We start from the raw sequence: 23584 nt of genomic DNA on the forward strand, positions 1-23584 counted from the left end.
CGCAGATAACGTGTGCCAAACTTACTATCACAGGAAGCGGCGTTACTCCCTTTGTCATTGTTTAAAGAGCGGTACTCACTCTTCACGACGTTCCGGGGTTGAAGTCCTTTCTTTGGAGGTTATCGATACAACACCGGCGGATGAGCCAAGTTTTGATCCTCGCGGGAAGTCGTGCATCGCGAAGCGCCGGCAACGCAGGCTGTCCTTATGTAGCAGCGGTCCCCTGAACTTGGTCGCACAGAATCCTTCCATTCCTTAATATGTCAGTCACTATTATTGCAGCCAACTATATACACATGTCTTCAATCCACCGCTACACAAATTGCAGCATGATAGGAGCACAGTGCGCTAGCGAAAACTCAGTTGCGTTTCCCACAGCAAAGCAAGGTAGGTGCGGTAATGGTTTCGTATTCGTGCGCTGTCACTGAGGCCACGTGCGACGCGCCGCCGAAAGCGCCATCACGTTTCTCTAGAACAAACTGCTCCGCAAAAGGGTCAATGCAGTCGGCTGAGATATGAAGGTTAAAGCGCGAGCGTCGACCGTTATGTGCCGTCGGACAACATTATCGGTGCAGTGGAGTGGAGAATACAATATGATATCCTCTCCTTTCCTCATCGTTTGTGGTTCCTTGCAGCAACCACCACGCCAGCTGAAACGCGTTCGTGATATTTTTTGTCGCATTTTTATGAACCACGGGTTTACTGTACTTTTATTTTTCGTAACTCTCGCCTGGCATGACGTGACGGTGTCGAAGCGCAATACAGGGCTCGTATACCGTAACGAGAGGAAAGTAGTTTACGTTATCTCACGTACTTTCTCGTGCAAGCTCTCGGGTGGCGGAAAAAAAAAAAAGGCACTGTTACGATTCCATCAGTACGCAAGCGCGAATAACCTAGATGCCACGGTAGTAATACAATAGCATGTGCTGACAAAAAAAAAACAATAGAGGAAAGAGAACAAGTGTATCTGATAGGGAGTGCAGGCCGCTTGCAGAGAACAGCCAAAAAATAACCAATAGTTTCGTGTAGCCTCCTCTCCACCACGCCGCAAACGCCCTCCTACGGCAGATTTACTAGAATGGTCCACGCTCGCGCTTTAACCTTCGCATCGTGCGCGATTGTACGTAGTATATCTTCTAGAGTCACGTACAATACGACAGCTGTCTCCGTTGTAGACGTTGCAGGACATAAAGGTGTCAATAGGTAGCGCTAGGCATTGGGGCCTATGCATACAGAGAGTAAATGGCTCATTGCGCATCGAGTAGCAGCGCCTCCGCGTAATGGTGTCACCACTGAAAGGTTTTAAGCAAGAGAAAGGGAGGCAAATATAGTAAGGCGAACAAGACGCTGTATTCCAGTTTGTTATCTTTGCAGATGGATCGGGGTAAAGAATTTAGATTGAATGCAGGAATACACGGAGAGCAAAGAAATAAGTACACCCTCCCCCCTCCAAAAAAGAAAGAAAAGAAAGAACTGAAAAGGAGTTCCTTTCACAGGCGTTCACACAGGCTAGCGGATCGCGAAAAGTACGGTAATGCTGCGCTGCGTTCTCCTGTGATTACTGATGTCGATGTTGCCAAAATTAAGTCTCCCTGGAGGTCAGTCACCCAAATGATAAAGCATAACTAAGAGTAAACGTACTCAGCATACTGAGTGAGTGAGTGAGTGAGTGAGTGAGTGAGTGAGTGAGTGAGTGAGTGAGTGAGTGAGTGAGTGAGTGAGTGAGTGAGTGAGTGAGTGAGTGAGTTTGTCATTGTGCTGGTACATGTTCTGTGTTACTTAAGCATTACCGCATGCAACAACTTCTATATTTTTATTTTTTAACCGATTTTTCCAATTAAGTAAAAAGACGTAACCGTCACGAGGAAACGGTAAGGACCAATCCTCCATTTATTTTCATCTCATCGAACAAAAAATAAAGTGAACGTGCGGTTACCGGGGACACCAGCACTTAACGCGAGGGCGAGTTAATTTTCTCATCTCTCCAATTACCACGCTACAATGTCGGCCATTCTTCTGCAGAAGGCATGGTTCAGAATAAGGCTTACTGCGAACAGAAATTTTGGGCTCAAGATTACACGAGAGTCTTTAAGCGTGTCGAAAAGTCGGGTGCTGATAACATCCGTTCGCAATCGTTGAGCTAAGGATACGAAAAAGTAACGCGAGAAAGAAATTTTTTTGGCAACTTTGGACAACTGGCATTAAAGATACAATGAGCCAAGAGGAGGGTCACGCGGGCAACACAGCTAGAAGAGCATCGCCAGCTGAATGGTTGATACCCCTGTTCGAACAGATGTATTCCAGGTAATTTAGATATCTGTGTTCGATACAGAGTGGCACTGTCGCAAGCTTGATGTTTAACTTATACCGGGTGTCTCAGCTAACCCTTTAAAAAATTTTGGGAAGTTGCCTGTGGCAGATAGCATAATTCTAGTCCATGAGCTGGTCTACTCGCACAGGCGGGCTTTACGTGCATAAAAACTGAAATACATGATCACTTAATTAACAAAACTCACTAATTTTGTTTTATCTAATTAGCTTATGGCACATATTGCAATTTACCAATTCTAGCCTGGGAGTTGGCAAGGCAGATCCACTTGGAACGAATTCTCAGGATGACACCAGTTTCGAGACATTGATTCCCAAACTTCGCAGAGAAATGCACTGGTGTTCCAGTTACTTGTGTGCTTCAGTGCATAAAACCACGATTTGTTACGAAAGTAATTGGAACGACAGGGAATATTTATCGCAAGTTTGGCGGCGCATATCTCGTAAATGGTGTCATCCAAACAATTCTTTTGAAGTGAACATGCCTTGCTGTCTCAACCGCTATAATTTGTAAATTGCAATATGTGCCATGAGGTAAAGACTTAAAATTTTATTAATGAATTTTTGTTAATTAGTAGATTATGCAGTTCCATCTATTGTGGAAGCAATGTCCGCCTCTTCGAGTAGACCAGCTCATGGACTATAATTGTGCTATCTACTGCAGGCAAATTTTTTTTTTTAATACTGAAAGTGTTCGCTGAAACACTCTGTATTTACAACTATGTATATTGATGGGCTTTAATACAATCAATTAATCATAAAAAAAGAATCTCGCTCGAGCAACAGTGACTACAGAATATCATGGGGTCATTAAGAGGCAACATGTTCCGATCAAATCGAGAATAATAGTTTTTCCTATGAGATAATTTCCGTGTTTCCGTGTATTTCAACAAGGAATACACAAACTAAATCTTGGCAACTTGAAAAGCTTTAGTTTGTTGTCTAATTGCTTGGAAATTTTTACGTACGTTTTGCAGGTCGTATGAATGAACCAAAAGAACACATGTGTGTTTTCGTCTTCTCCTTCATCCGACGTGAAGAGCCCAAGTTCCAAGTGTCTTGCGATGTGTTTATTGAAGCAATTTCCTACAATTCTACGTTCGGAAGAGCGGCACAGAAGTGGTAAGTCAACATCACCAAAGAAGTGGTAAGTCGTAATAAGCGCCTCAATATTACCGTCATGCAGAATGAGAGACTGCAGGTTGAAGCGGTAACAGGAAAGAAAAGCAACACGTGTACAACATTGGCTACGCCAAAACTTTCGTGCAGCCATGTGTCGGATGCGGATGACGACGGAGCCATGACCCCTACAGCATTCCCCCCTCGCTCTTTTGCATCTTTTCGTCCAATGTGGTGCCAGAAGAGGAAGGAAATGCCGCTGGGGTGGAGGGGGGAGTTGTCGAAGCCGTGACCCCGCGCTTTGCGACGGGCCGCTGTTTGTGTGCGAGCGTTCGAAAGAGGAGCTAGCCCTGTTTTCTTCAAAGCAGAAGTATAGACGCCCTGCTTTAGGCGACCTGCGAGAGCTCAGGACATGGGGACCCCTGCGCCTGCCCAAGAAACGGTGAACTGCCCCCCTCCCCGCCGCGGGGGTGCAAGAATATACGTCGGTCATTCTGCTCACGGAGTGTAGGCGCGTGGCAGCGGCTGCGGCGGCCACCTGGTGCTCCCTCCCCCCTCCCCTTCACCCAAGGCCGTGCCCCCCAGCTGGTGGCGGCGTGTGCCAGCTGCCGCGGCTGCGGGCGCAGATGGTGCGCCTGTTCCCCCCCTCCCTCCCCCCTCTTGTATCTTTTGGCGCACACGCGACTGGCACACGCCAGACAGTACGCCTGCTCGGCCGCTCGCCTTGCCCTTCGCTCCCCACTGCGTCCACGCGACGTCTCGTGGAACGTGCGGTGTAAAAAAGGCGAGCACTTAAAGGAGAACGCTCAATTAGCATTCCAGCAGAAGTTGTAGCCGCGGATCTCGCGCCGAAGTGCCTGCGCGCTAATATTTCATCAGCAGATGTCTGCCTATAAACGCGTTAACCTGAGCAACATTTTTTTTTCTCTGCCCCGAGGATAGAACAGAATAAATGTGGAAAGTTATCTTGCCGTGTATACCAATCGGGCGTTTTCTCTTAAGACCGGAGGGTGCTACCGTGCACCTGCCGGCAAGCGTTTCCGCAATGCGGTCACGCGGAATACAGGAATAAAGAAAGAAGGAAAGAAAGAAAGGAGGGCCAACAGTTTCTTTCCTGTTATGAGGTGACTCAGGGACTTTCTGCTGCTGATCCACGAGGTCGCCGGTCTGATTCGCGGCCGTAGCCATGGCATTACGATGGGGAGGGAATGCAAAAACGCTCGTCTACTTAAATTTATGTCCAGTTTACATAGCCTCGGTTGGGCAAAATCTATTTTTAGCGTTCTTCCGCTGTGGCGTGCCGGATAGCAATTGACCAGTGTTGCTTCAGGACGTTAAATCATACGAATTGTCATTTTCTGTTAAGCGTATAGCCATAAACTAAAGCGTTCACTGCGAAACTCTGCCTGCGACTTAACAGGCCGTTTCTCCTGACAGACGGACGGACGGACGGACATACATACATACATACATACATACATACATACATACATACATACATACATACATACATACATACATACATACATACATACATACATACATACATACATACATACATACATACATAGGCACGGACGGACGGACTTAAAGGGGGGATCAGATGGAGAGGTTGCTAACATGGGCTTTCTGCAACTTCATTTCGGTTCTGCACGGGCTAAGGCTCTATAAGTGCTGGAAAAAAAAAGAAAATGGAAATTACGGCTTATGACGGGCACCTCACTTCGAGAATTCTCGAGAGGCTCTCTCGGGGCATTATAGAACAAGTGGTTATGCATCGCTATAGCGAAAGCGTGCTTGTAGGTGCTAAATATGTGAGCGGAATACGCCACGGACTTGAAATTTATCTCGTTAATAACGGTCATTAGCGGAAGTTTGGATGTTCCGCTAATCGCATGGGCCGCCTGTGTTTGCTAAGTCGACGGTGCGTAGACCACTTAATTTGTTTTTGCAGAATCTTCGCAACCTCAAGGACTGTATATGTTCAGGAACGACCTAGACGAGGAACATGGCACTGCACTTGAGCTGCGCGGGATCTTCTTGGGGATTGAATTGAGTTTTGAATTGAATTGAGTTATTTGCAACAATGTTGCGGGAGACCAGGAATAAAAGCTGGTCAAACAGGTTGAGATCGTGGCAATGTCTACAATGTCTACTGCGCCCTACTCTAGCCCTTATGTAATTTCTGCGGTATGCATGCCTCAGTAAGACTCTGTAAACAACTTTTGTGCAATACCCGCGGTGTTTGCTCAGTGGCTATGGTGTTTGGCTGCTGAGCACGAGGACGCGGGATCGAAGCCCGGCCAAGGCGACCGCATTTCGATGTGGGCGAAAACACCCGTGTACTTAGATTTATGTGCACTTTAAAGAACCCCAGGAGGTCAAAATTTCCGGTCTCCTGCACTACGGCGTGCCTTATAATCAGAGAGTGGTTTTGGCACGTAAACCCCCATAATTAAAAAAAAAAAAAACTTTCGTGCAAGTATATTTCGCTCCCGTTAATGCGTGTCCTTTGTTTTCGTCTCACTCTCCTTCCATCATCCCTCACCATCTCAACTGGAGAAGCATGACGTGTAGCTATGGGCTAACCTATCTATAGACGCCATTAAACTTTCTCTCTCTTTGCTCCGGTACTGCACCTTGCGTGAAAGGGAAGCGATGAAGGGCAGCACCTTGAAGGTTCCGTTCAGCGGATGAACAGCGTTCTGGGAAGATACTCACAGCACGGTTTGCTTTTCATAGAATAAAACAAACAAAAATACACTTTTTCGGAACGAGTGTTTAAGAGACAACGACAACCCACAAGCCTGCGTATTCCTCGATGGAAACTGTGCTTCACGGGAGCGAGACTTGATCTACTGATGAGATTTAACGTCTCAGGGCTACATGGCTATGAGAGACACCATCACAGAGGACTCCGTATTAAGTTTGACTATATTGAATTGATTGACGTGCGCCAAAATAGCTCCTTACATGAGCATCTTTCAATCCCAGTCCCGTTTGGATATGGGTAAAAAAAAAAAATATAGGGACGAGCTGCTGCAGGAGATCTTATATGCATAGGTAGCTTGGCAGTATAAAGTGTAGTTAGGCAAAATGCTAGACGGTAACTGCTAGACTGTAACCTGATCACTTGACCCAGGCTTGGTGGATGTTTGTCGTTAGCCTGTTTCAAAGTTGTTGCCACTAGAAATTATCATCATGACGACTGTACATGCGTAGCATGTAGATAAAAAGCAGAGAATGCATGACATGCGCTCGTGCGTCTCAACCTCTTCTTCGTCCTCGTCTTGTGCGCAAAAAACTGCATTCATGTCCTACCAACATGCCCAAACAGTCACCTTAGATAGCATATGCTTCATAGTTTGTTGGCATGTTGCAGTATCCACCCAGAGCTCAACGAGAACGTAGTAGCGCTGCCCTAGGCCTTGGGGTTTAGGAATAACTGAGGAAACATTATTGAATCTGCGGGGAAGAATAACAATGTACGGTTGGAGTTTTGTTGGTTTAAGGTAACACACGGAAAGAAGACATGACTTTGCGGGGGAATGAATTTCAGGTTCGATAGTGTGTCAGCAAGAACCACGGACCATAACGACCTATAATTAACGCAGTAGCTTGGTGGGGGGGGGGGGGGGGTGATGTTCATAGTATCCATCCATCCATCCATCCATCCATCCATCCATACATACATACATACATACATACATACATGCATACATACATACATAGATTCGCGGAATAGCTCTTCCGAGTCACGACGGCTAAACGTGCTTACATTCGAGATCCATTTGTGAATCCGGGTATTGCTCTCACATGTACGAAGCTTCTACCTTCGCATCACGAGACACGGGACAGCGCTTGTCCTAGACACCGGTCAGCGCTTGATCGTCTCGTCACATATTTCGTTGTTCGTGAATGCTGTGTAACATACGTAATCATGTCCCGCCAACTGGCCTGGCAAGCTTCAACGCATCCTTTGCGTACAGTTAAACTCGAGCAAAATGCATTCACCTAAGCCGCCCGTGTCTTCTCCGAAAGAACCCAAGCCGGTCTCGAAACGTCAGGCCCACATCCGACAACCATTCCGAGCCTCGCCGCGAGTGGGTGCTCCGCGGTGGAGCGCTGCTGTCGTCGCTCCCTTTCCCTCACCCGTGGCGTCGCCACTGACCCGAAGAAGCAGAGCCGGCGTGGGCTGTTTTCGGGCATTGTCGACATGTGCGTCGAGGCAGGCGGTCGGCGGCAGCTGAAAAACGGTGAGCGGCGATGTTTTTTTCTCCCCCTGGGTGTCTCGCGTCCGCCGCGTGGAGATGGGCGCGCGATATGAGCCTCTGCAGCACACCCCGTCCTGAGATATACCAGGGACGTTCGCGGCTCCCTTTGGGCATGCGCTGTCGGTTGCGGTGGCGTTATACAAAGCCGTAATGAGAAGGCACGCCGTGGCGGCAAGATTAGGACCGTTTACGGGAGGCGTTTTAACCCCGGGTAGATTTTAGCGACGTTTAAGAAATGTGTTACACACGCGATGGTTAAATTTTCTGCGCAATACACGGTCCGATGACGAAAGTGCGAAAGTTTTTTTCCTTATTTGTTGACGCGATGTCGCTCGGCAACTGACCATCGCCTGCGCGGAGCTTTTTCAACCGAGGCTAAATTTACTCACGGGCCAGATGGTCGATGCAAGCGGAACCTGGATTCTAATTTAGGCAGTGTCGAACCTTACAGCATCCCCGAGTGGTCACTAACAAAGCGCTTCTGTAGCGCTACAATTGATGTGCCAGACAGCAACAGAACATTATATGTCTAAATTAAACCGGCCCATACTGCGTGAAATGAAGCCTAATTATCACTTGAGCGTCAGCTCGTCCTCGAAATGCATGATCGAATGTTTTTTTTTTTTTTTATGCTACTCTGTGGAGGCACCGCCCGAACGCTCTCAAACGTTTGGTCGAGACAACATTAAGTTATACAAGGAACGAGAGTAATGACTATATATCTTTTAAACATTTCATTACGTGGCGTTTCGGCTCCTGCGAATTTAGGGAAGTATAACATTCAGAAACATGCGGGAGTGAGGGATTTTTACTGATGACGTTAGAAATGTCTGCAAATGTTCTGTCGCCGCCTTCTGAACATACAATAGTGTCCAATGAGCAAAGAATGATAGGTCACAAGGTAACATGAACAAACAAACAAGCAAAGAAACAACACTCCGCCTAGGGGAGGTGGGTTTCAGGACTGGATTAGAAATAACAGGAGCTCGAGCCCAGGTAGAATTGATACCCGATGATCGTCAGGTATTCGTGTTATCTCTTACATGTGAGGTCGTTGTGGATTCCTTGATGGCCCCGGCACCGTCAGCGTTAACTGTTAATTGGGTCTGTGAAATGGCCAACAGTGCACAGGGTTCGACATGTTGAACGAGAACTCTAGGGCGTTGTATGCACTGTCTCCAATCAACGGCTTTTTCAGACTGATTGATCTTTAATTTGAGTCGATGGCATATGGAAGAGGCAGGCGCCCTAACTTTCCAGCTGGGAGATTCGTTTGATTTTCAGTGACGATGGGTAGAAGGACTATGGCAGTCATTGAACAAATGACCGGAGATAGCCCGGTGGCAATTATGACATTGCTTACACCATTTGCACACTGCTTATTGTAATAAAAACCCAGTCGCCTGCGGAGCGAGCAAATGGCTTTGACAGAAAGTGATTTAAAAAGAGCCGGCTACGGCTGTACTGCGAATTGTCAGCTACGGTGAGTTGACTGTGCCTTCCCCTTCGGAGAGGTTGGGTTGGCGCTACGGCAGTAAATTTTAGCCAAGTATGTACTGGCTGGCGCGAAGTGCATTGTCACATAAGGTCATTATACCCGATGAGGAAAGCGTACATTGCAACTTTCCGTCGTCTGCTCCATCGTCGTTCGTATAGTCAGGGTATGTAACAATTATCTCGCGAAGGTCATGCCAAAACAACTATCTTGCCATTTCCCTTCTGCAATGCCGTCCCTGCTGCCTATACAGCCGCGTCTGATAAGCAAATCAGGTCGTACATTGTGCGATGCAACTACGATGATCAATATTTCTGATGTTTATTTCTTTCCGTTATTGGGCGTAGGTGGCTTACCGCATACGCAGCTTTATTTTTCTAGAGCGGGAGCGTAATTCACAAACGTCGTTGTTCGCAAGTGTCCTTTGCCATTGCCTGGTTACTCTCGCTGATAATCTGCCCAGAATCGGGATTGGCTGAACACTTCTCTTACGAACAATTCAATCATGAGATCTTTGCGTGTGTGTGTGTGTGTGTGTGTGTGTGTGTGTGTGTGTGTGTGTGTGTGTGTGTGTGTGTGTGTGTGTGTGTGTGTGTGTGTGTGTGTGTGTGGACACGGGCCCTGATTCGCAAACGTGTGCTAAACACCTATGATGAAAACATTCGCGATCGGATGCATTCCCCGTTGCTCAAACAGAAATAACGTTTGCAAAGTTATGTAGTGATGCTTCCGCTGCCTATTAGTTCATCACACGCACTAAGCTCTTTGCGGGGAAAATGGAATTACCGTGCCGCTGATATGAAATGACGAAGAAAACGCGTGGCGCCGACACTGTTCACTTCCGGTTAAGTGTGTTTACTTCCGGCTTACAAGTAGCGCACTTTTCTTGCTCTCCTCGGGGCATTCGCTTGCTATTGATGCATCGACTTTGGTGCAAAAGAAGTAAAAAACGAAGTACATTGTCCCGTATGAGGTATATACCCGCACGGTCTCATGGACTTAACAAGACCGATAGAAAATGCAGTGACAGACCGTGGTTATTGTCAGTGCGTCGCGTTACAGGATATAGTTGCCTGCGTGAAAAGCTGCGCCTTGACAGACAGTAAAGTAGAGAAGCCAGCAGCTATACTGAAAACGGAATTCTGGCAGTGCGTGCCGCTGCTAACTTTTTTCACGCGTGTAGTTGAAAAAAAAAAGAAGAAATTTAGAGGCAAGAAAAGGCAGCATGGGACAAACGTGCTGTTTTGCTGATCTACTGTTCTATAATGTACTAAGAGTGATTTGCCCTACGTCGTAAATGTGGATTGATCGATCGAATGGGCCCAACACGCCAAAGCAACACGAGGCCTACGTAATGTTGTTTTCGAGCATTCCACGTTAATTTGGCCCGTGGTGTTCGTCATCGTGCACCCAGATTATCGTATACACGAGTCTTTTTTGCGTCATGTCTCTCACGAGCGTCACAGAATGTCTCTAGCACTTTCTACACAGACACGCCTTGCAGCGTCGTCTACAGCCTGTCGTAAGTAAATCTGTGGTCAAACTGCAGAGTGCGACGTCCAGAAATTGCCGTGGCACTGCCATCACATTGAGTGCAGACGAAACAAAGAACCGTCGAAAATCTTTACACTGCAGAGTTATATAACTTTCCCGGGAAGCAGGACTATATAGTGTTATGCATGCGTGGCCAAGCTTTCGAAAGTTGCCTTTCAAAGGCAGACGTTTACATCAGATGAATATTCACCACGTAGCATAGTGACAAGCGCTAGTGTAGTCCCGCTCCCTTTAAGAAGTGCGCTGGCGCGCTTTGGTGCGCCTTGTGCATATTATACATTTCTCCACTCAAGTATGAAGCCTTGCTACATGTCCAGCGTCGACTCGCGTAGCCAGCTCGATCCGGTCCGGAGAGTGCGCCGAGCAGCGGTGGCTCATGGGGTCCTGGACTGCATGATATGTAATAACATATGTTGTATGTTGTAACAAATGTTACATATAGCTTAGGCAAATCCGTCTACTACACCCATGATTCCCATGCTGGCTCAGTTGTCACGTTTTGGTACCCGCAGACACTGGTACCAGACCTCTGTGGTAACTCCTGCACCACACTCTATGATTTGGCAGATAAGCCCTTCGCTATTCCTCTTGGAAGTTGCTCCTGCATAGCTGGGACATCCGCTCAGTATATGTATCCCTGCAGTGTGCATTATCAGTGGTTGTGGGAGACCACCTTCTAACCACGGGTCTCGTACCGCATGCAGGCCCCGGGCCGCTCAACACGCTCGCGTCCCTGTGGCACTGCGTGGCCGCGCTCGCGCTGAGCGCCGCGGCCGTGGTCCACAGCGTGGGCCGCTTCCCGGAGCTGGCGGCGCTGTCCCCGCCCGTCGAGCTGCTGCACGCGTACGTCGCCCTGGTGGGCGTCGGCGTGCTGCTGCTGCCCTTCGTCGCAGCTGCCGCGCTGGTGCGCGTCGGCAACCTGGCCAACGACGGCCTGGCCCTCGACGGCGAAGACGAGGACGAGGTCAAGAGGTCGCTGCCCAGGCTCTGCTGGCGTCACGGGCCGCCGACGGCCGCTGCGCTGCACGCCGCCTCAGCGCTGTGCCTGCTGCTGCCGAGGCTCATGGCGGACGCGGCATTCGTTCGCTACGGACTGCGGCCTACCGGTGAGTGTGTATACCAGGGATCGGCTGGGTGTCGTATATTGGCCGGTGATAGAGAGAGATAGAGAGAGAAACCTTATTGCAGAATGAAAGGCTTATCGGGGAGGGAGCCCTCCATGCATGACCCCTATGACATGAATTAGGCTTAGTGCTTGCGTCGGTCTGTAATGGAGCCTGTTGTCTGAAACTTCTTGCATGTCATACGTGCCTCCGAGATGTGAATCATGCAAAACTTTAGTTGCAGTAGCGAGTTGAACTTTTGCTTGTTCTTTTATTAAATGATGAGGTCGTGCGGAAGATAGGCCACAGAACGGTCACCCATCGTAATCGCCAAAAATAAGCTCGAGCAATTAAGGCAACTAGGAGAAAGTAATATAAACGACAGAAAAAAGGACAAAAAATGTAAGAAAGAATGAATAGCGGAGGAATAGGGCGTGCCTAGTTGACGCAAGAGTTCGCGGAATCTTTCCTGAAGCCGCTCGTCTGTCATTTGTGTAATCAGGCAAAAAGAATTAACACACTGAAAATCGGAAAATACGCAGAGGTGTGCACGGAAACCTCGGAGGCAACAAACGTCATTATTTGCTGCATACCATAGATGGCAACGCATTATGCAGCACCACAGCAAATTTAAAGGCTTCGCTATAGACACGTAGTATATCAGCCTTGACAGCACACACTATATAGTTCTTTAGCGTGCAGTTGAAGTAGTGACTGATGAGAAAAGGCCACGTACAGTGGGCTATGAAAGTTTACGAGAGTTGCGCAAAAGCCGAATTCCCCAAAGACATGTGGACATATCCACTGGGATTTAAAGTTTCTATCTGTAGCAGCCTCGTCGACCTACAAACGAATTCATTAAATTAGTATCGTCATGTCTTAACAGAGCGAAAATTCAGATCGGACGTGGAACCTGTGTTCCGCAAACATTTGTGGCCGACTGTACCGTTATCAGCATCGCGTTCTAAAAAGATCTCAACTTGCTATGCAGCTCCTTTCAGTCGTAGTTATTGTGCAAATTACCTCTGGCATTTTTTTTCTATTTTTTCCTTGCTACTGTCGATTCGTTGCGCTATCTTTTTAATAGATCCTCACTACGATGCTTCCTGCGAAGTGTTTCCTTTAGGAGGGAAAATTTCAAGCAGCACTTTTTCGCGCAGGTGACGTGTGGCGGACCGACCTGGACGTGGTGATGTCGCCGCGCGAGCGGCAGACGGCATTCTTCGCGGCCAACCTGCTGGCAGAGTCTCCGTCCGACGCCGAACCGCCTTCGGTCGAGTTCGTCAACTACGTCCTGGCGTTGGTGGTGTGCGCTCTGCGCTACCCCAGTGTGGTGTGGGACGCCAAGCGCAGATTCGCCCTCCTCTTCGCCTTCTACCTGGCCCTTTGCGCGGGCCAGAGGATACTGCTGTTCCCTGCCGCCTCCGTGCTTTACAAGGTGCGCAGACGATCGCCTGACATATAGTGGCGTTCGCACTACTTGAAACTGACGTTCGTACTACCTGCAACTTTTTTTACGAGTACTACTGATTAGGCGGTTGAAAATTAATGCGATAGGATCGGTACCAAGGAAAGGTAGGTGCAGTCGTGGACCAGAGCATTGGTTAGTGCGGAGCGGTGAGGAAATCTTCAGGCGTATAGGATCGACCCGGTTCGCGCAAGAGCATGAACGTCGCTTGCTGGGAGTGCTAGGCTTTTTCGTCTTGCATGAACATAAAGCATGATGATGATGACGACTGATTTACTAACATAGAGAGGCAGACGTATAGATAAAATTAACAGATGGATAGATAGATAAACACACACACACACACATATATATATATATATATATATATATATATATATATATATATATATATATATATATATACACGTATATATATATATAGATAGATAGATAGATAGATAGATAGACAGACAGACAGACAGATAGATAGATAGATAGACCATAGCTCGTTATGTAGGGGTGGGGACAGGTGTCACTTGACTTAATCGAAATTTGCGATTTCATAGTTTCGTTCATACCCTGACTAATTAATATTTTATCGCTTTTCTTCCATTAATCCTCCAGCCTCCTCTTGCACATATCCACCTTTTGCATATTAATTTCAGAGTGGTGGCTTTCAAATTCCTCCTGCTTCCTGGTTCTTTGTAGTTGCCAAGTCGACTTTGTACGATTACACTTCGTTAAAATATGTTCCATCGATTTCGTCGATGCATACCAGAATGGCAAATATAATTCGTACGCTGCCAAACTTTTACCCGTAGCATTCACTTCTCAAACACCCAACCCTAGACTCAAAGAAGCAAAGCTAATGGTGTGACTTTCGCATCTTTATTTTCATTCGTTAAACCCATCCCCCCTACCTCCTTCAACACCTTCTTCAAGGAAAAAAAAATCTCATCTCCCCTGCAGGCCCACATTGCCGGCGGGGTGCCTCCGTCATTGCTGACAGACTCCGCCACGCTGCTGGTAGTACTGGTTGCGCACGGTGGCTCGGTGGCCCTGTCGGGCCCGGCGCTGTACTGCGCTGCCACCCTGGACCGGCGGCGAGGCGCCAGCGTCGGCCTACTGCTAGTTCTCCTCGTGCTCGCAGCACTCTCCGGGGCACCACTGGCGCACGACCTCGTGCGTGCGTACGCGTCCAGCCGCGACTGTCTACTGGCGGCGGCCGCGGCAGCCGTGACGGTCCAGTGGGTCGTCTGGTCGGCGGCGGCCATGTTGCTGCTGGCGCCGAAGAAGGCGCCCCCGCCCCCTTGCGGGTGCGAGAAGAAGCGCACGCCGGTGACGCAGCGGCCCGTGGATGACGAGTACGCCACTCTGCTCGACGTGTGGCGTCCCGAATCGGACGAGGTAACGATATTCAGCATGTATTTTCGGGTTAAGATAGTGATGATGAAAAACGTAGAAGACGTACCATACATACATTGGCGCATACCCGGGACAAAGATTTGTGAATTGGCTGGTAGAACAATATAAAATGAGGGGAAAAGTGGTAGTAATGATAACTATAAGAATAATAAAACTATAAATTATTATTATAATAGCTTTTACTCGAATAGTTGTGGGAGCTCTTGAAGGGATCTCGGTTTCCTTCTTTTTTATATACCTATACAATGTGCTTGTTTGTGTTTGTTTGTGTATACGAAAGCGAGCTGATTCGGTAGCAGCTTTCCCAGATTTATTTCTCTATTTCCCGGCCACGGCGGCCGCATTCTGATGGGGGCGAAATGCGAAAACACTCTTGCACGTTAGAGAAGCCCAGGTGGTCGAAATTTCCGGAGTCCTCCACTACGGTGTGCCTCATAATCAGAAAGTGGTTTCGGCACGTAAAACCCAATAATTCAATTTCTTTCTATTAAACATTGCTTTCTCTCTCTGTCTATTTCGTGACTTCAAGAAGCTAACTGACCAAAGATACGTAAATGGAGTTAAGAGATTGGAAATAAAACAAGTGCAGCGTGTGTTGTGTTGGTGTCCCCGTCTCTTCATGTGGGTAGCGTCTCAAAGACAAGGTATCTGTCTACTCAAATGAAACATAGTTTTGCTCCTACAGTCGTCCTCACATAACGTACGGGCCTCTGAACTTTGACTTGTTTTGCTGCGCAGGCTGGTCCCTCTGTGCCGTGGATTTCGCATCACCACCGCCACAGTCAGGAGGAGAGGTTGCTAGGCCGTGCTACGGTCACCAGGCTCACCTCGTTCAGGAGCGACCGCGACTCTTCGCTCTACTCGGAAGTACACCGAGTCACGTGACCACCAGGCGATCGCGTCACCATGGAACTTGAGTGCAAATGTTTGGACCGAATCACGTGCTTCGGTCGACTGCCTATTGTTTCAACTTGGGCTGATTGATGCGTGGCTTGAAGTGACTGTCTTCAATGCGTCGTTCGTCAGCAAAACCCCTACACTAGTCTCCATCTTTCTGGCGCCGAGAAGCTACTCCCGGCAAAAGAAAATGGCCATCTGCTCTGTTACGTGCGCAAATGGGTGTGACCGAGAACTACTTCTGTTGCATTGTCGCCAACGTATGGTTCGATGGTGTATATATTCCTCATTGTCTGCTTCCTCGCTTTGACAGAATCTCTCACTGCAGTCATCTCTTGGTGATAGCAGTGGTGATGGCCACACTCTTGAGTGGCACATAACTACTTTTGAGGACAGCCCAGGAACCGTATTGCATGAGGAAACATAATATCAACTAGTACTGCAACAATATATAGGACTACTTCCTTCATTTCTGATCATCGCCATTCGTTCAGTGACAAAACGTGTCGTCACCCTTGACAGCAGGCTTGACCACATCAGCAAGTAGGCTGCCAATCTAGGAATAAAAAGGGTCAGAAAACTGGATTTGGGACTCGACAAAGAAGAGCAAATTTTGCTCGTGTAACGACAAACTTTCGCACCACAATGTTTGTCTTCTGAGAGCTACTTGTTGATATTTTTCGAAAGTTTGCCTGAACTTGGGTTAATAACTTGTGGTGTGTCATGTGTCAAAGCGCCACTGCAAGCTTAGAAACTTGTCATTGTGGAGAGTGCTTCATTACTTCGGTACATCTAGGATTTCTTTAGAAGTGCCATTTATCGTCTTTCTACTGAGTTATTGTTGCCTTACGTGAACTTTATATTGAGATACAGCTGAATGTCGCTCATTACTTTTGTGAGGGCTCATTAACATGCATATATTAATATAAGAAAAATATACACAAAATCGTTCTTTTGCATTTGCCATCCCGTTGGGATCCAGCTGCACTAGGCAGGTATCAAGCCCGAGACCTCGTTCTCGACTGCAGAATGCCACATACACTTAATTTCTAAGGTAGCTGACATTATTTTGTCGTCGAAGACATGAAGAAGTATTCAATCAATGAAAGCAGATAAGCACGGCTCTTTTTTTTTTTTTGGCGCTGGGGTTTCCAAGTGTGTCTCGGCAATTCAATTGTGATGACCCCTTTGCTCAAGCCCCTCTAAAAGCTTATTTTGACGAGGTCTAGAATGATGCAGCTTACTCCAGTGAGCTGCAGTTTATCACAGTTTGTGGAATACCGTAATACAAGGGGCTTTTACATGAGCAACAGCGTCAGTAGCAACATCTTATGCGAATGTATTCAGCAACAAAGCATCAGGAACATCATGTTACTTCATGCTTTTCTCACACAACGGAAGCAAAAGTGACAGCATTAATTAGTTGCATGCTTATGCCGCTGCCAATAACTTTAGGGCCTGCTAGGATGCAGATTTATTGTAGTGACACGTTTTATGCCTAAACTAAACATCATGAGATGGCATCATTAGCATGGAGCTCCGATCCAAGCCTTACGTGTTCCACAAATAGTAATACGTATATGCACGAGCTGAAACTCCCTAGTGGTTATCACGAAATGCTTGGGACATCTAAGCGTTTCTGTGTCTTCATACGAATGTTTCAGAAGTACAGCTGCTCCTTCCTCTACTCCCAGATGATAGCGAATGAAGGAGTGTGTCCATGTACGGAACTCATGCTTGTATAATTTGCGAATGTTAAAGTAATCTAACTAAAAAAATTCAAGGCAGAGAATCCTCCCTTTCATATCATTATTTCCATATGTGCGTGTTTTATTTGCTGAGCTGGCAAACAAATGTTTATTTTGGGTACACGTGCACACAACCTCACCATGTGATCATGCAGAGGTTGTCTTGTACTTTCAGTTCCATTTTCCTCGACTGAGAATATCCCGTTTGTCATACATATGCCTCTCATATTTATTTAATTGTACAATTCAATATACAAAAGTTAATTGGCTTCATTATCTGTTAGCTTCACATGGTTGTTAGCAAGTTTTCTTCTATTTGTCGCACGTTTCTGGTCTGCGTTTGTTGCAGTTGTCACACCATTGTTTTTTGCCACACCGAAGCTCACGAAAACATTGACCAGTTTGCACGCGACCAATGTACGCGCTGAATGAACGTGTGCAAGCTCACAATAAAATTGATCTCATCGCGCTGTTTCATTCTTGGCTTTCTCTTCCTTCTTCTATGAAATGAAATATTGTGTTAGTAACGACAGGTGGAATGTAACCCACTGCAGGTGATCCTGTATGATGTTCTTGGGTTACACCAACTCTGACGCAGCTCACGGGCGATGAAAAGAGAATAAACGACACGCAACTCCCAACCGAGTTTACACGGGCATTAAGGAGGAATAAAAAGCGGCACAGACACAGCAGCCCCGAGTCCGTGACTGCGCTAGACAGCTTCACTGCAATGTAACACTGCAGATGACCTATCAAACTAAATCATACATGCCGAATTGCTTTTCAATTCCATGCCACTGTGTACTGCGCAGAAACACTTCTGAATGACGGACGAGCAGCAGTGTTATGCGCAGTTGCAGCAACGTTGCAGCAATGATGTCTGTCTGTTTGTTTGCCTCCAAGAGTGACTCATGCCCACTACGGGGGATTGGCCGAGAATCGGGTGAGTTAGTCCAGTAGTCGAGTCTCCAAATAAGCGCTATTGCAAGTCACTGGCGATGGCATCACGTTCGGGCCTGTTTCTTCCGCCTGCTATTGTCGGGGCGTCGCTGTTGATAGGGAGCTCGCGCCTTTCTTGAAGTGGCGTGCGTGTGCCCATAGCCAGGACGTCTTCGGTGCGGGCGCTCAAGACGAAATCACGATCTCGTCGCGGTACGCGGGTCGCTGAAGAAGTATGTGTTCCCCTGTCCTTAACTGCCACACTTGTCGCAGTAGGGATTCGCGATACGTCACATGCGATAAAGATAATTGGTCGCGACTGGCACTTTCATACGAAGTCGATGGTCCTGGCAGGTGGCATATAATTCTGGATCGTACTCCGGGCCAAGTGATGGCAGAAGCGCCGGCTATATATATATATATATATATATATATATATATATATATATATATATATATATATATATATATATATATATATATATATATATATATAATTTTCTTACCGAAATGCATTTTGGCCAGCTTCACCCGCTGTTTAGTTTCCCGAAATACCGGAGCCGCCAGATATGCAATGGAAATTGATCCAGTGCCCAGCACTGTTGGGCTTTTGGTGTGGATAGGCAATGTCACAAGCTCCAGGTTTCTTGTTACAGCGCGCGTGCACGTTCCACACATTTTCTAGGGCTGCCTTCGCATCTGTTAGTATGAACTAGTGCCCTAACGGCTGTCAAGGCAGACACATAAAGGCCTCCTTAATGCCACGTAGCTCGGATGGCGCTCGCTCAAGGCGAAACAAGAATCGCTGTCCCGGGGTCACAACAAGATCACAAGAACAGATGCGATGCACGAGGTGTAGGGCCATCCGCGAAAATGTGTGTTACGGTCGAGTACTGCTTGCGAATATATTCCAGAACAGTCTTAGTAGCAGCTGCTTGAGACATTTTGATTTTTCTACTGATTCCAGGGATATATATGAAACAGTTTGGAGGGGTGACAGGGTCCATGATGGAATGTTTCGTGGCATTATCTGCGACAACTAAGCAGTAATGGAGGTAGGGATGCTACCTGCCCAAAGCCAGACCTATAAAGTGGTTATTGAAATAGGACGTAATGGATTTCGACAGTGCCCGCTCAAGTCTATAGTTAATTTTTACTGGTACAGAGGGACAGAATTGCTTTCTTCAGTTTCAATACCTTTTTTTTTTGTCTCCCGAAAACAGTGCAGTATAGAAAATCCTTTCATTCGAAATCTATAGCCTCACACTGACCACAGCCTCACCATGTGGTCATGCACTGAAGCCCCGACACTAGAATTTTGACGCAGTATCAAGACCCTGGGTCATATTCACGGATTTCAAAGCAAGCCTACAAAGTATGGAGGCATGCACAGGCACCTTTTCAGCCGAAAGGCCGAGTTTGTGAAGGAATGCTTCACAACAATAAATTTGTTTAGTATTGCTGAAAATTCAATGTATCTCGGGATTTATTTTAGCCGACGGTCCTTTTACCCAATTGTTGCGGTTTCGGGTTATCGTTCTCGCTTTGGTAAATTTTGCCCTTGGTCGTGGATGTGGACCGTATCTCTAGGACAACGCTAACGGTGTACCTTAGCATAATGTTGCCGCTCTGCGTGCAGTCGCCATAAAAGATGCCATTCAAAACTGCGCATGCGTGGTAAAACCCACAAATGCGCAGTCGACAGGGGCGGTAACTGTAACGGTAACGATAGATTGGTAGTACTATGTTCATGTGTGTCATTGGCAAATGCCTGCCGTCGGTATGCGCCAGTATCGTTGAAGAGGAAAGGAAGGGGATCATATCCTGACTGAACTTTCCGCGTTCGCCGCTTGGAGGCTGTCCTACAATGAAATTATCCTAATTTCTTCACGTGCTATTCTTTCATTTGAAGCGCCACTGTGGCAATATCGGTTATCGACATTTGCGTTGCTGCCATTTAATCTGTTTGGTTGGTAGGTCAACTGCGGTTCGCGCGAAATGTTTAGTTTCTTAGTTATGTGTCTTAAGTTCACATTGAAATGTTTATATGAGGTGCCAGCGCTCGTCAGGAGGTGCAGCGGCAGTTTGAGAGTGCAAACAAAATATTGTGACATCATCCGCTGTATAGGGAGGCCACGAAAGCGGCACACTTTTAACGATAACTTACGCACCAACGCTCGCTTTATACCGATGCATGTACAGCTAAACTCTGTTCATGATGGAGCGCGTTATGAGCTAGATGCGCAACGTGCACGTTGCTGCAAGGTCAGATCAGTGCCGCTGCTGGTCGCACGCGCCACTAAAGTGAGCTACGAATTCACTGGCTAGAAATTGCAGCATGTGCCACTGAGAACTCTTTGCTTTGCGCGCTATAGCCAGATGCGTTACGGCGGTGCTCTTGGCCCGCCAAGTTTCAGCTCTGACTGCCCGTATCGGAGCTCCGAAGCCAGTCTCGCGGAACATGCGCATGTGCCGTATCGTTGGCAGCTTATGAAGAAAAAGAAGAAAGAAATCGAGTACTGACTATCTGCGCTCTGCAGCTACATCTACGCTTTGTTCTCTGTCCAGCTACTTCGAACTCCGGTAGCTACGGCTGTTTTTCGGTCATCCGACAGCTTCAAAACGCCGGTAAGCTATGAGCATCAAGATCTTCGCTCGGTGGTCGACACGAGGACGCGTGCTTTCGAAGTTTCGCAGGCCTAATCTACGAATGCGCCGATAGATACTGCTGGGGGCTTGCTTTAGTAGTTCGCGTAGAATTCGCACAGCTGCGTCTATCGGTGAACTCTTATCTGACTTTGTCGAGGTCCAGGACTGTAGCTGTTGGAGCTCTTGAATACCCTTTGAAGCCACATGTGGTCACAAAGACGCACTCAGTGCAGCGTGGGCGGTGCACTCTTTTGAAACGATAATCAAAGCCAACTCATTTCGAAGAGTTATACGTATATATATACTCGCAGGTACGGCCAACATAATGTTTGGATGGTGCCGACAAAAAAAAGAGAGGAACGAGAATACCGCAGACTATAAACTGAATTGTACTGAAGGGAAGCAGGAACATGTATAGTGGTGATAAGAAAACGAAAGGCATAAAAAACATAAAAAATGAGCTTGCGCATCTAAATGGCGTTACTAGCTGAGGCTTGTGCACTGCGCGATAACGATATTCCATTTCTTTATCGGATAAGGCTGCGTCAGCACGCCGTCAACTGCCAACAAGATCGGCTGTCAGCGAAAGCCGACAGCCGACATTTTCGAAACACTAGCTTATAAATGAAAACTGTCGAAGGCTTTTATAAGCGTTTATTCAGGTTGCAATGTGATGCCATGAAGATTTCATAATATAGAACTTTCGGTTTTTGTTGAACGCGATTTGGCCTAAAGGTTGCTGACGCCGTGCAAGTATAAAGTTTTTCTTGGAACTGACCCTTAACACCGAGTCAACTTTATTTCAATGCCCCTTACAGCTGTCATGTCTGATTCAGGTAGGTACTGCAAAACATTTCATTGCGACTAAAATTAGATATATAGACACTCCAAGCAAATTATTGCCGTCGTCAGAGCCCTGATTTCCGTATAATGTCGAAGTGCGATAAGATCTTATCGCGCGCTGTATATGCTATGGGGGCGAGTGTGAGCCGAAAAGGATGATGGCTTGATGCGCGTAATTTTCTCGCGCGTCCAATGTTGGAGCTCACGTGATCAAGTGCGCTCTAGAGGAGGAGAGCGCCGGTCTCCTTCTTTAGTCCGGCCGTGGCTGCTTACGGCTGAGCACATACGCGTCAGGCCGTGCTTTGCAATTGGCTCCGTATGGCTATAAGCGGCAATTTGCGGCTGATGTAAAGCTAAGGGCGAGCCCAGATGGCTGGTGGCATCACGCGAGTTGTGTTCCCGCGCACATAGTGTTGACGTCACGTAATCTCGATTTTCGGAGGTCACGTTGAAGCGACAGGCAGCATGAACCCCGCGCTTCCCGCTGACAATACTCTTCATCACGCCAGCGTTGTGAAAGCAAGAGTTCATGGTCTGAGGTCTATTCATGATTCCTGGTGCGCGCGTGACACAATGCTTTAGAATTTAATTAGTAAGCGAATGACTACAGCAATTTATACGATCTACACAACTACAAAGCTTACTTCATGTTGTTATCGGTATCAATGCCCCTTCCTTCGGGCGAAACTGCCACTTTTAAGCAAAACTCTCTGCTGGTGCTCTAAAACTCTCAAGTGGCACCAAATTGGAAGCAACGGCAATGGTAGAGTGATCGCAAATGCGGAGTTTTCGCACAAATCTGAAGCAATGGGCTTTATTTTCGCGTTTCTTGCAGCTGCGAACGAGGCCGGTAAGCATTGCAATGCGTACTTTTGCTTTATCAATGTCAGATGTATATATAAATACTTTCTCACAGTTAGGGCCGCGCTTGTCGTCTGCCTCCAATTAATTCCGGCCTATAATCACTATCGCATCCACCTATCACTGTTTTCAGCATGCTTCCATTGAACGACTACATCCTCACTGCAGACTGAAAAATTCTGATAAAAAATGTTCCACGGTGTTTTCCGCGTTACTACTTCATGATTAGACGCTCTGACCTGTAATCTCCATTGCATTATAAAAAAGAGGTACCATGAAAATTGGTTGTCAGTAAATTTAAGAAAAAAATTGCAAGGTCGCCTTCATTTATGTGGATGCAGGCTGCTACCGCGGTGGCGCTAGCATAAACTTGTGCCGCCGCCTGCCGGCAGTTGCCGATATGTAGCCGTTCAAGAAGGATGACCACGTGTTGCCTGCTGCTCTGCATTTTTTCCATACGAACCCGGCAAATTAACTGTGGCCAGTGTTACGCTGAACCACGCAGGCTCCAAAATGTGATCTTTCTGCCAATTATGAGCAAGAACGCTGAAGCGGTTAAGCGGAAAGCACTTTTCTAGTAGCTTAAGAGAAATATGTACCTTCCTGTACTTTTAGCGAATGGCCTTCAGAGAGGCATGCATGTTTATTCGTGGTGCATATCGGTGCGTCTAACTCTATTATTTCGCTTTCTTTTTGAAACCATACAAAAGAAATACCTACAGGAAGCGGTAAGCATTCTCCCATGGTCTTCCACCGAAGCGTCGCATGATTGTCGATGATACTGATTAACAGTTCCCGATGCCGATTTGTATTGCAGAGAAGTGTTGTGTGATACCACGACAGCCTCGCAAGACGAAAACATAGATCGCAGTTCTCCGGACCTTTGGAGCGCATGAAAT

General features: G+C 47.1%; 1 protein-coding gene across 1 annotated transcript; it reads left to right on the forward strand.

Moving 5' to 3' along the window:
- Positions 1-7628: 7628 nt before the first annotated feature.
- LOC126546311 (uncharacterized) lies at positions 7629-17870 on the forward strand. Its single transcript, XM_050194483.3, has 5 exons — positions 7629-7703; positions 11475-11876; positions 13034-13311; positions 14293-14730; positions 15487-17870. The coding sequence occupies exons 1-5, from the start codon at positions 7664-7666 to the stop codon at positions 15631-15633; spliced, it is 1305 nt and encodes a 434-aa protein (XP_050050440.2). The 5' UTR covers positions 7629-7663; the 3' UTR covers positions 15634-17870.
- Positions 17871-23584: the final 5714 nt, after the last annotated feature.

This window comes from Dermacentor andersoni, chromosome 10 (genome assembly GCF_023375885.2).
Source record: "Dermacentor andersoni chromosome 10, qqDerAnde1_hic_scaffold, whole genome shotgun sequence".
NCBI classification, from domain to species: Eukaryota; Metazoa; Arthropoda; class Arachnida; order Ixodida; family Ixodidae; genus Dermacentor; species Dermacentor andersoni.

Coding starts and splice junctions, on each gene's coding strand:
- LOC126546311 (XM_050194483.3), top strand. CDS start 7,664: ATGTGCGTCGAGGCAGGCGGTCGGCGGCAGCTGAAAAACG. Junction 13,312..14,292: donor CCGCCTCCGTGCTTTACAAG/GTGCGCAGACGA, acceptor TCTCCCCTGCAG/GCCCACATTGCCGGCGGGGT. Junction 14,731..15,486: donor GGCGTCCCGAATCGGACGAG/GTAACGATATTC, acceptor TTTGCTGCGCAG/GCTGGTCCCTCTGTGCCGTG.